Raw genomic sequence first — 12846 nt, forward strand, 5'->3', positions numbered from 1 at the left:
AAAGCATCCTATGCTGCTAAGCACTTACAGGCTTTTGTTTTTGTTATTTCTCCCACTTGGAAAGAAGCACTTTTCCACTTTACTCCTTTTAGATTTTCTCCTCCCATCAGTTTTCTCCCGCAGGAGGTGATGGTTTGAAACTACTAACAAAACTGGAGATAATTAGTTACCCAGGGTAGTTGACTTGCTTAGCAGGTACCCTTGAGAAAGCGCTAATGCACAAAATTCTTCATATGGAAACAACTTTTTGGACACAGTTTTCTATGAAGATAGAGAACACCTGTTATCACTGGTGATGCTCAGCTTCTTTTCCTCAGCAATTCACAACACAACTATCCAGAGTTCAGAACTCATAATTCACTCACGGTAGGCTAAGGTGCTATTTTTCAGTCTTTTAAAATGGACACTCTTTACTTCTGATAAACATAAAATTATTACATGGCTTCCTCCCACCCTACCCTCCCTCACTGAAAAAAAAAATCATTATCTCAACTATCTACATATGTACTTGAATATCCAACACAATTTCAAATTAAAATGTTCAAACCTGAGATTTCCCCATCTCCACTAATATCAACTCCATCTTTCCAAAGGTCAAAACACCAGATATCTTTGAGTTACATCTTTGGTCCCTTTTATTTTCTTATATCCTACATCCAATTCATCTAAATATATATGTAGATAGATCGATAGCTCAATAGACAGACAGATGATAGATAGATGATAGATAGATAGATAGATAGATAGATAGATAGATAGATAGATAGATAGATAGCTCGCTCTACCTTTAACATAGATCAGAATTCTACCACTCCTCACCATCTCTATTTAAAAAGAACTGTTACCCGTGGAAAGAAGAACACACTGGCAACCATTAAGGGTACCCAAGAGATTGAAATATCTTAGCAGATGGGCTCTCAGGTCATTCAAAAGTTTCACATGAGAATGAGACACATAGTGGCCATGTCCAGAGAGAGTCCCTTAGGGAAGTGGACTTGAATGAAACACCTCTCTCAGGGAGACTTTGGCAGCCAGGGGATGACATGAGGAGCCTTGGCACCTCAAGGAAGAGTGGGACAAAGTATAGAAGACGGAACTCAGATAAAGGTAATCTATATCATAATATGTTAAACAAAATTAAAGATTAAATATTATGAGCACAGTAAATGTTATGTCTTTAGACGTATCAAACATTTCTTCCAGGAAATTGTTGTACTGACTTAATTGTAGTATTTAAGACTGTGTTGATAGAGGAGAGGCTAACTCAGCTGTTCACTCCCATGGTCTTAAGATGATTGCCAATAATTATAGTCATTCCTGGTTCCATGTGCATCCCATTCTTTGAATTCAACTATTTTTCCAGCCCTCTTCTTTAATACATTGACTCCAGCAATACTTTGACCCCACTGGAATCTCCAATCCTAAGATCTCACTGATTTTTCAGTGTTAATTATCTCCTTGTTCTCTTTCACTTCCCTCTTCATCTTGAAGTCTATGGTTAAATATTACACTCCCTTGCATTTATACTTCCTTTGCTCTTCAATCATTTCAATATACCCATTTAGCAAAACCACAACCTATGCAAAATTCAACTCTCCAAATACTCTGCACCTGCATCCTCCAGCTGACATAGGCTGGAGAAAAACACAGAACCACATTGGATAATCTAATTCTAAATGCATGAACACAAAGCTTAAATAGGCCTTTAATGCTGCCAGGTGATCACATCATATACCTCCTTTGTCCACTCACTGTTTCTCCTAAACAACTACTTCACACTGTCCTCTCTTTCCTCAAACTCTACACTTCCTTCTCTGTCTCTGTTTTCAACTGAAGCTGCTGCTCTCTACTTTGCAGAAAAAATGAAAACTATCAGAAGAGATCTTTCCCAGATTCCCACCACATGGATCTCCTGCCAGTATTTGCACCCACAACCAAAACATCCTGTTATTCATGCTCCTCTCCAAAACCAATCTCTCCACTTGGTTAATAATAGAAATCATCATCCCCTCTTTCTCCTCCATCATAACTTAAAAATTCCCCTGTGAAGAAATTCCTTCAAGTAGTCTGTCATTACTGTAAGTCCTCTCCTCCCATTCTCCCTTAAAACCACCACATGAGGCTCTATTATTTACAACCAAATTCCTCTTGTCAAGGTCAGCAGTGACCCCCCCCAATATTGTTAAATCCATGAACCTATTCTAACTTAGTCCTTGTCCTACTCAACTTATCAGCTATATTTGACAGAGTTGATCACTGTTTCCTTCTTAGTAACTTCCTTCACCTGATTTCAGAACAAGACACTCACCAAAAGATTTCCTTCTATCTCACAGGTTGCTCCTTCTCAGCCTCCCTTGCTGGTGCTGCCTTTCATTCCATCCTTCCTCAAGCTCAGTTATTGGTCTTCTTCCTCTACATATGCTGCATATCATCTGTATAATGACGACGTTCACATTTATATCTGCAGACTGGACCTTCTGCTGCCTACTCGACACATCTATTCAGATATTCAGTAGGCATCTCAAACTTAAAATTAACTCCTGGTATTTCTCGCTGTTTACCAAACCTCCTCTTCCCAAAACCTCTTGTGTGTCAAATGATAGGAAATTCATTCTTACAGTTGTTAAGGAGAAAAGTTTTGGAGTCATCCTTAATTCTTCTCATTTTCTCATATACCATGTCCACTCCACCATGAAATTCCATTGGATCTGCCTTAAAAATATGTCCAACATCTCTCCATTTCTCTCTAACTCTGCTGATTCACCTTTGATCTTAGCTGCTTTCCCTCTCTTACTGCAATGCTGCAATTGCCTTCTAACTGGCTTTCCTGTATCCACCCTGGTTCCCTCTCCCCATCCATTATGAACATTATAGCCACATTAATCCTCATAAAATAGAATTTAGATCATGTTACTTTTCTTCTGAAAGACCTGAACAGGCTCTAAGTAAAATCATTCTGGGTTAAAGCCAAAGTCCTGAAATGGCTTATTAGGCCTTACATAATCTATCCCTCACCCTCTCTTCTTACCTACAAATATTCTACATTTCAAGGAATAGCATCCACCTTCCACTCATCAGCTTAAGCTAGAAACTTTAGAGCCGTCCTTGAAATATTTCCCCTCATCTTTGCACATCCAATTACCATAACTTGTTAATTACTCTTTTCTTGTATCTCTTAAACCAATTTACATTTTCCCTTTGCTATGAAACTATTTCTCCCCTTCTCCACTGTCATTTCATCTCAAATCTACTACATATTAATACTAGAGTGATCTTTCTAGTTAAATGTAAACCTATTTATATCATTCCCCAGACAGTATAACACCAAAGCTTTTTAATTCTAACAACCTTTTTTGATGATTCACAAGTTGAAGCTTTAATCACAATTCAAGCTACTTTTTAAATGGCCCTCCGTTATAATAAATTCATTGGTTCACTTAAAAGTGTTTTGTAGCATATGATTTATTTTTGAAGATGTATTAGTTTTTGTTCTATTAAATGCCATTTTGGTCAAGATTAATTTTTTGTGCAGGCAATCATTTATAAAATGAAATGTAGATTAATCAGTAAATTTAAATTATACTTCTAAGTCAAGAAAAGGTCAGCTATCTTGGCATAAGCTTGGTCAGCTACCTTGGCATACCTTGTACAGACTTACAATAGGCTCCTCTATCTTAAAGCTACTACAGATTTCAAATAATAATATTTAAAAACAAAAATAATATTAAGCAATAACTGTGATAATATTAAAGAATAACATTAGTTGCCAAGGTTTACAAAATGTATTCACATAAACTCATTTATTACTACAAATACCTAAAGAGTAGATACTATTTCCACTTTCAGAGGAGCAAATTAAATATCAGAAAAGTTAAAGGTTTTGATGGAAAATATCTAGCAAATCAGTGATGGAATTGACTCTTGAACTCATTCTCTTTAAACATATACCCAGTGGCAATGTCTTTAAAGTATAACAAATTAAATATGTGTAAGCTAATAAAATGCTACTTTTGTGAGTAGACAAATGCCTTGCTTTCAAGTTTTCCTTTTTAATGTAAAGCAAAACAAACTGTGCTTTCACATTATTACTAAATATCAGTCTATCCTAAAATTGTTTATGTAATGTGGAGGTGATATATTACCTTAGAAAACCACTGTAACATGATATTGGAAACCATTTCAACTGTTAAAAGGTTAGATTTCAGTTCTGTTTAAAGGTCAGAAACCTGAAAATATCCTGATGATTACAATTTCTCCGCACATTTCGGATGATGCCACTGAACTCCTGGCAGCAGCAAAATGTGTTTGTTCTGATCCTCTGCTTCTGGTGGGCAGTGTCAGAGTGGAGAAAAGGCGCCAGGGCTTTGGTATCAGGCCTAAATTTCTATTGCTTTTAATTAAAATAATAAAGGGGTAAAGGTAATATTTCTATCCACCTGAGACAGAACAATTTGTTGAAAACAGATTTTTACCTGTTGAAAAATATTCAGAAAATCGATCATCCCCAAAACAACGTACTAACTAAAACAAAACCAAGAAAGCCATTCTGAAAGGCAAGTATCAAAGCATCTGTCATTGCCCCATTTTAGGATTGTAAAGCTGGAAGTAGTCATTCAAATAAATATTGTTTGAATAATAATTATATGCCCAGAACCCTTCCCAGGTCCACATATCACTATTTTTTTGTTTTTACAAATCACATCTCATCTCTCCTGTCCTATAAAACTGCATCTAGTACATAGCAGACAATACATTTTAATGCTCACTAAATGAATGCTAGGCTTGATGTAGAATACAAAGGATTATGTTAATATCATATTTATTGCTACTACCACTAATAGTTACTAATATTTATTGAGCACTAACTATGTGCCAGGCACTGTGTTAATCACTTTACATGCATCACCACACTACAGGGTAAGTTAATCTAATTAATTCATTGTTAATCTGATTCTATAGTAAGAAAACTATAGCATAAAGAGATCAAGTCTTATAGCTAGGTAAGAGGCTCAGTTTCACAGTTAGTAATCAAACTTTGGCAGTCTGACCTCAGTGAGTACAATGGGCCAGAGACCAACCTATTGCAGCTTACATTCTAGAGAGAAGATAATAAATAACTAAAGAAGTAATCAATATAACTTTATATAGGAAATAAGGTTATGGATAAAAGAAAATGGGGTGATTTGCTAGAAGTGACTAGAGTGATATAGAAAAGTAGTTAAAAACATGAACTCTAGCACCAGGTTTGAGTTCATACCAGAGCTTTTTCCAGCCCTGTCATTATGGGCTGTTATTTAGTTATTTACATTCTTTGTATATTTGCTTATCTACAGATAATGCCAAATTTATATGACAGTCATGAGGTTTAAATGAATTGATATACATAAAATGCCTAAAACAGTTCCTGACACATAGTGTCATTTAAGTATTTATTATTATTGTTATTTTCACATTTTTATTATTATAATTCTTATCATATTGAGGATATCTACTTGAGAGAGGGTGGTATGGGAGGGCCTCTATGAAGAAGTGCATTTGAACCAAAACCTAAATGACACTTAGACACATGAAAATTTTAAGGCAGAGATTCCAGGCAGAAGGAACCAAAGTGCAAAAGCCCCAGGGCCAGAATGTTCAGCAAAGAAGGCCAGTATGGTCCAGGATGAGTTCAGTCAAGTTACAGAGCTGGTCAAGAACCAGGCTAAATTAGGCATCACTGGATATGGTAAGGAGTTGGATTTTATTCTAAGTGTGATGAGAAGACATGGGAACATTTTAAGCGTGGTAATGACATGATTTGATTTATATTTTATAAATATCACCCTGGCTTCCACGAAAGTCTGGATTATAACTTCCATAGAATATCAATCTTATCATTACCATTAGTTATTGTTTTTAAAATCTTAGCTTCATTCCTAGGGGAAAGTAATTCCCTGACTATATTTCTGGAATGTTGTGTTACTGCTTTTAAACATAGAGTCAGAATAAAGGACTTAAGTAGGTATATGAGCATACATATATACTCATACACTCACTGTGAACAAAGATTATATGGAATACTCACACAGACCACACTTCATTATTCTAAAATTCAAATTAATTCTATCTACTGGGTTTTTGAATCATGTCTCTTGGAAGGAAAGTAATTGTTTACTTACATGAAAGTTGATCATATGAATTGGGTCATTCTTGTTATACCCAACTGAAACAGTTGAGAGGTTAAGGGGAGAAGGCATCTAGGGCACATAACACTGTTCCAAGAATGTAATTCCCTGTAAGCTTGGCTGCTGAAGCTGCCTGCTGTAACCTGAAACCACTTTTATCTAATAGCTACTGAAACAACCTGCTGCAACTCTGAGAATCATTTTACCCATAGTCATCACTTACCAATCAAAACTTGCCAGCTCACCAACATATTATTAGTGCCAATGAACTTCCTCAAAGAGCAATATGAAACATTTCCCCTTTTTTGTAAAACCTCTAACCGTCAGTTCTTGGACATAATGAAGACCATCTAGCCTCTGAGTATGCCACAAATTGTAATTCTTGATTTCCAAATAAAACATTTAAAATTAAGAAATTTGTCTCTATATTGTATTTGTCTTTAACCCTTATTGTAAATTATATGGCAGGGGAGGATATTCTTTGGGTCCCACTTCTCTTAATTCTAATATGTCCCTTGGCCTTACCAGGAGTTAGCTCCTTGTCCCCCAAATAAAGAAAGCTTTGCAAATCTGACTGCATGGAACAACGTATGTTTTACTAGTGGGTGGTGTTATTTTTCTTAATCTTACCCTTACACCCAGCATTTTCTCCCCCAACACACTTCCTCTGCAAGTTCACTGTGGTTTAAATAGGTTGAAAGCCAGCCTAGGCCACACTGTACAATTCCTTCTTACCAGACATTCTTGATATAAGTTCTCTGGCTTCAAAGCAGATCTTAATGATGTTGTGTGTTGATTAGTTGATACCACTGTGTGGTGAGGAGTAAATGGCAGTGGAAGAGCATTTCCATGTCCCTGGTATTTTTACTACTATGATCACATTAAATCATCATCTTTAATATTTAACACCGAAAGGCCATCCATGTATTCAAAAAGAATATTATAGCCACATTGACAAAAATCTTAAAGTCCTACATTGCCACACATGGAGGTGAACTAAAAACACAATGCAATTTGTACAAAGACTCCTCCTAATTCCTCTAACTCATAAAGACTTCAGTCTTAAAATAAAAAATACAGCTGCATAAAGTGAACTGCTTTACCTGTATGTTTAGTTCCCTCATTCTTGACTTCTGTGGTTCCCACAGAAGAGGTGGGTGGACTAGCAGGAGGGCTGGCAGTAAAGCTTGTGCACCCTGTAGATGTGTTGATTTCAAAATATTCTTGGTTGTGATTCATTCGGTGAAAATCCAGAGAAGACACAATGGATGTTCGCTGTTTAGGCTAAAATAAATGAGCATGATGACAGTATTAATATGATCATGTTCATCTTCAGCCCAATCTCCCCATCAATTTAATCTAAGTGATAATTTTTTTTCAGTTAAAAACTATCTGGGTTTTATACTTAAAATATAATTGTGCTTTACAGAGATACATTAAATAATTACTTGATGAATTCAGTAATAAAAAATTATTTAATGAGAAAATATTATGGCATAGTTGATGTGATAGCTTAGGCTTTTCATTTGCTTTCCCCAGAAGATTGTAAAAATATAGTGCCCAGAATTTCTCTTGGTAATCAATTTTGAAAGTTGCAATTTTAAGTCACCTTTCATTCAACTAACATTTATTAAGCATCTGGCATTTGCCAGACCCAGAGGATATAGAATCTAATAATAAAAGGGCCCTTATAACATTGAAGAATAATTAAGGCAGTTCCATTTTTTTATTCTTTAAATAGTCCAAGGAATTGGTGGCATTAGATATTGTTCCCAAGTACAAGATGCAGGAATTTCATCATCAGAATTAAATAAAGTTATATGGAACATTTTCTAGGATCTAAGAATATGCTTGGTATTTGTAGTGAACTTTGATTTTCTTTTTTAAGAATTTTAATTAATCCCCAAATAGCAAGAAAAGTCAATTTAAACATAAAAGTTAAAATCATGGAGTAATAGCAGATATAATCTATACCCTTTGTCAGTAATGAATTACTCCCTATAGCAATTTTCTGGGGTTTTTTCCCCATAATTTTAATTATATTCACTTTTTTTTTCTTGCCTAGCAGAGCTTCTAACATTGTCCTTCAGAAAAACTGCAGTTTTTTGGCTCTCAAATGTGTGTGTTTTTCCCAGGAATCAACTCAAACTTTCTTTTTATTTTTTAGTTTATATTACTAAAATATTAAACATCTCTTATAATAATTACAAGAGATCAAATGTAAACTTTTTATAATAAGGTAAAGTTTATTGTACTTTACTTTCTCCAAAGTACAATTAACTTTTGGTTTACTAATGTTTTTGTTACCCTCAAATACGTGTTAACCACTGTACTCCATATTTTCCTGCAAAATATTCAAGTTGCTGTCTCTTCCAGCTTATCATTTTTTTCCAAGTAGACATCATTTAGTCTATAACATAAAATAGACAATCATATGGAAAATGTCTGCACAGTATAGAGATTTTTAAAAAAAACAAGGTGTGTAAATTATCACAATATGATTTATTCTTTCACCAATATTTCACCAAACGTTTTATGAAAGACGTTGAGGGTTATAAATATTGTTACGCTAGAGAGTGCAAGTCATTTTTTATTATGACACATCAACTCAGTAATAGAATTCAAATTAGCACCCACAGAGGACTCAGTTGCTTTTGAAGTACAAAAGATCAGTGTTTAATGTCAGGCTTGGTTTCTCATGAAATGTCTGTCCTTGGGACTACTGAACCTCAATTTCACATTCAGTGTCCTTTCCACTACATTCTATAACAGCAATTAGAAAGGCATGAGCTATAGCCCTGGCTCCAATGGAGCCCATTATTCTAGGCTTTGTTTTATTGTGTTGTGCTTTTGTTTCACTTTATGTGTAGGCAATGGACCACATTTCTTTATTTCTTCTCATAAATTTTATAAAGGTCAAGCCAAATGATATATATGATTCCTCCACTTCTAAATGTTTCTTAAATACATGTTTCTGAATCCTGACCACCCATGGTTCTAACTGCTTTAAAAACATAATGTTTTATGCAATCATGAAAATAAACAAGCTATTTTCTACAATATTAATTCATTCCACAAATATTTGCTGAACATATACTAAACTGCAGATATCATACACGTAAGTACCATGATAGGAATAAAACAAGTAAGACATTTTCCTTGTTTTCCGTATGAATATAGACTTGAGGTGGGAGGATGGATGGCCCATGAGGCTTCGAAGAAGAGACAACGAATCCAATGATTATGCTTCAGTATCATATAGCAGTAACGGTGATGAAAAATTGGAAGCATTATACTTAGTCATGCTCTAAGGCAAGGGTCAGCAAACTATGGCCTGTGGCTCAAATCTGACTTTCTTCCTATTTCTAAAAATGAAGTTTTATTGCAACAAAACTGCACCCATTGCTCCCTCATTTAGTTATGGTCTATGACTGTCCTCGTACTTTAATTGCAGAGTTCAGTAGTTGCAACACAGGTCATATTTTCCACAACATCTGAAATATTTATTATGTCTGGATTTTTAGAGAAAATATTTGGCCACTCCTGTTCTATGGAATTGTTTCACATATCAATTTAGTGCTCAATAAAACCATAACTATAGGTTTTCTTTTATTTCCCAGCCTGACTTGCATTTGGGTTGGGCCATGTGACTATTTCTCAGCAAATACAATATTAGTAGAAGTGAGCTTTTTCTATTCCTCTCTTACTCCCCAGATGATGTAGTTGAAAGATGAAGGAAAGCCATAAAGCTCACATTGGTTTTATGAGATGTTAAAGTGAACCTCCCTTTTCTATATTTTTATTTTAAGTTCAGGGGCACACGTGCAGGTTTGTTACATAGGTAAAGGTGTGTCATGGGGGCTTGTTGAATAGATTTTTATCACCCAGGTATTAAGCCTAGTACCCATTAGTTATTTTTCCTGATCCTCTCCCTCCTCTCACCCTCCACCATCTGATAGGCCCCAGTGTGTGTTGTTCCCCTCTAGGTGTCCATGTGTTCTCATCATTTAGCTCCCAGAGATGAGTGAGAACATGTGGCATTTGATTTTCTGCTCCTGCATTAGTTCACTCAGGATAACAGCCTCGAGCTCCATCCATGTCCCTGCAAAGGACATGATCTCATTCTTTTTTATGGCTGCATAGTATTCCAAGGTATATATGTACCACATTTTCTTTATCCAGTCTATTATTGGTGAGCATCGAAGTTGATTCCATGTCTTTTCTATTGTGAAAAGTGCTGCAATGAACATATGCATGATGTGTCTTTGTAATAGAATGATTTATGTTCTTTTGGGTATATATGCAGTAATGGGATTGCTGTATTGAATGGTATTTCTGACTCTAGGTCTTTGAGGAATCACCACACTCTCTTCCACAATGGTTGAACTAATTTACATTCCCACAAGTAGTGTACAAGTGTGGCTTTTTCTCCACAACCTTCCCAGCATGTGTTATTTTTTGATTTTTTAATAATAGCCATTCTGAACTGATGTGAGATGGTATCTCATTGTGGTTTTGGTTTGAATTACTCTAATGATCAATGATGTAGCACTTTTTTTCATATAATTGTTGGCTGCATGTATGTCTTCTTTCGAGCAGTGTCTGTTCACTTTTCTTTTTTCTTTATTTTTTTTTGTGAGACGGAGTCTCTGGTCTCTGTCACCCAGGCTGGAGTGCAGTGGCACAATCCCAGCTAAATGCAACCTCTCCCTCCTGGGTTCAAGCGATTCTTGTGCCTCAGCGTCTCGAGTAGCTGGAATTACAGGCAAGCATCACCATGTCTGGCGAATTTCTGTATTTTTAGTAGAGATGGGGTTTTGCCATGTTGTGAGGCTGGTCTTGAACTTCTGGCCTCAAGTGATCTGCCTGCCTTGTCCTCCCAAAGTGCTGGTATTACAGGTGTGAGCCACCGCACCTGGCCCCCAATGCCCACTTTTTAATGGAGGTTGTTCTTTTTCTTGTAAATTTAAGTTAATTTTCTTATAGATGCTGGATATTAGCCTTTGCCAGGTGAATAGTTTGCAAAAATTTTCTCCCCTTCTGTGGGTTGTCTGTTTACTCTGTTGATGGTTTCTTTTGCTGTGCAGAGCCTCTTTAGTTTTATTAGATTTCATTTGTCAATTTCTTCTTTTATTCCAATTGAAGGAACACTTATACACTGTTGATAGGAGTTTAAATTAGTTCAACCATGAAGACAGTGTGGTGATTCATCAAACAGAAATTTTGAGGATATTTCTGTTCCTAAAAACAAAAATATACCATTTGACCCAGCAATGTAATTACTGGGTATATACCCAAAGGAATATAAATCATTATATGATAAATACACATACATACACACATATGTTCACTGCAGCACTATTCACAATAACAAAGACATGGAATCAATCTAAATGCCCATCAGTGATAGACTGGATAAAGAAAATGTGGGATATAAAATATAGCACAGGATACTATGCAGCCATAAAAAAAGACTGAAAACCTGCCCTTTTCAGGAACATGGATGGAGATGGAGGCTATTATCCTTAGCAAACTAACACAGGAACAGCAAGGGAAATATTGCATGTTCTCACTTATATGTGGGAGCTAAATTATGATAACTAATGGACACATAGAGAAGAACAACACATACTGGGCCTATTGGAGAGTGGAGGGTAGGAGAAAGGAGAGCATCAGGAAAAATAATTAATGGGTACTAGGCTTAATGCCTGGGTGACAAAATAATCTGTACAACGAACCTCCATGATACGATTTTACCTATGTAACCTGCACATGTACTCGTGAACTCAAAATAGAAGCTAAATAAAAAATTAGAAAAAGAAATGAGAACAAAGAAGCTCTGAGGAAACTAAAAATTCAAGATAACACAGATAAGGAAGTCAGAATTCTATCAGATACATTTAACAAAGAGATTGAAATTACTGAAAATAATCAAGCAGAAATTCTGGAGCTGAAAAATGCAATTGGTGTACTGAAGAATGCATTAGAATCTGTTAAAAGCAGAATTGATCAGGCAGAAGAAAGAATTAGTGAGCTTTAAAACAAGCTATTTGTAAATATACAGTCAAGACAAAAGAAAAAAGAATAAAAAAGAATGAATCACAGCTTCAAGATCTAGAAAATAGCCTCCAAAGGGCAAATCTAACAGTTATTGGCCTGATAGAGGAGGTAGAGAGAGGTGGGTGGAATAGAAAGTTTACTCAAAGTGAGAACAGAGAACTTCCTAGACCAAAAGAAAGATCTCAATATTCAAGTATAAGAAGGCCATAGAATACCAAGGAGATTTATCCCAAGCAAGACTACCCCAAACTATTTAATAATTAAACTCCCAAAGTTCAAAGATAAACAAAGGATTATAAATGCAGCAAGAAAAAAGAAACAAATAACATACAATGAAGCTCCAATATGCCTGGCAGCAGATTTCTCAGTAGAAACCTTACATGCCAGGAGAGGGTGGCAAGACATATTTAAAGTGCTGGAGGAAAAAATGTTTATCCTAGAATAGTATATCCAGTGAAAATATCCTTCAAACATGAAGAAGAAATAAAGACTTTCCCAGACAAACAAAAGCTGAGAAATTTCTTCAACACTAGATCTTTCCTACAAGAAATGCTAAAGGGAGGTTTTCAGTCTGAAAGAAAATGATGTTAATGAGCAAGAGGAAATCATCTGAAGGTATACA

General features: G+C 35.6%; 1 protein-coding gene across 11 annotated transcripts in view; it reads right to left on the reverse strand.

Moving 5' to 3' along the window:
* The window catches only part of ANKS1B (ankyrin repeat and sterile alpha motif domain containing 1B), a 1288070-nt gene that overhangs the window by 671937 nt on the left and 603287 nt on the right, over nt 1-12846 (reverse strand). For all 11 annotated transcript variants that reach the window (XM_005571954.5, XM_015430681.4, XM_005571953.4 and 8 more), the window contains exon 12: nt 7268-7448. In XM_005571954.5, coding sequence (XP_005572011.1) covers nt 7268-7448 — 181 coding nt within the window. The remainder of the gene's footprint in view (nt 1-7267; nt 7449-12846) is intronic.

Source organism: Macaca fascicularis, chromosome 11, assembly GCF_037993035.2.
Source record: "Macaca fascicularis isolate 582-1 chromosome 11, T2T-MFA8v1.1".
Taxonomy (NCBI): domain Eukaryota; kingdom Metazoa; phylum Chordata; class Mammalia; order Primates; family Cercopithecidae; genus Macaca; species Macaca fascicularis.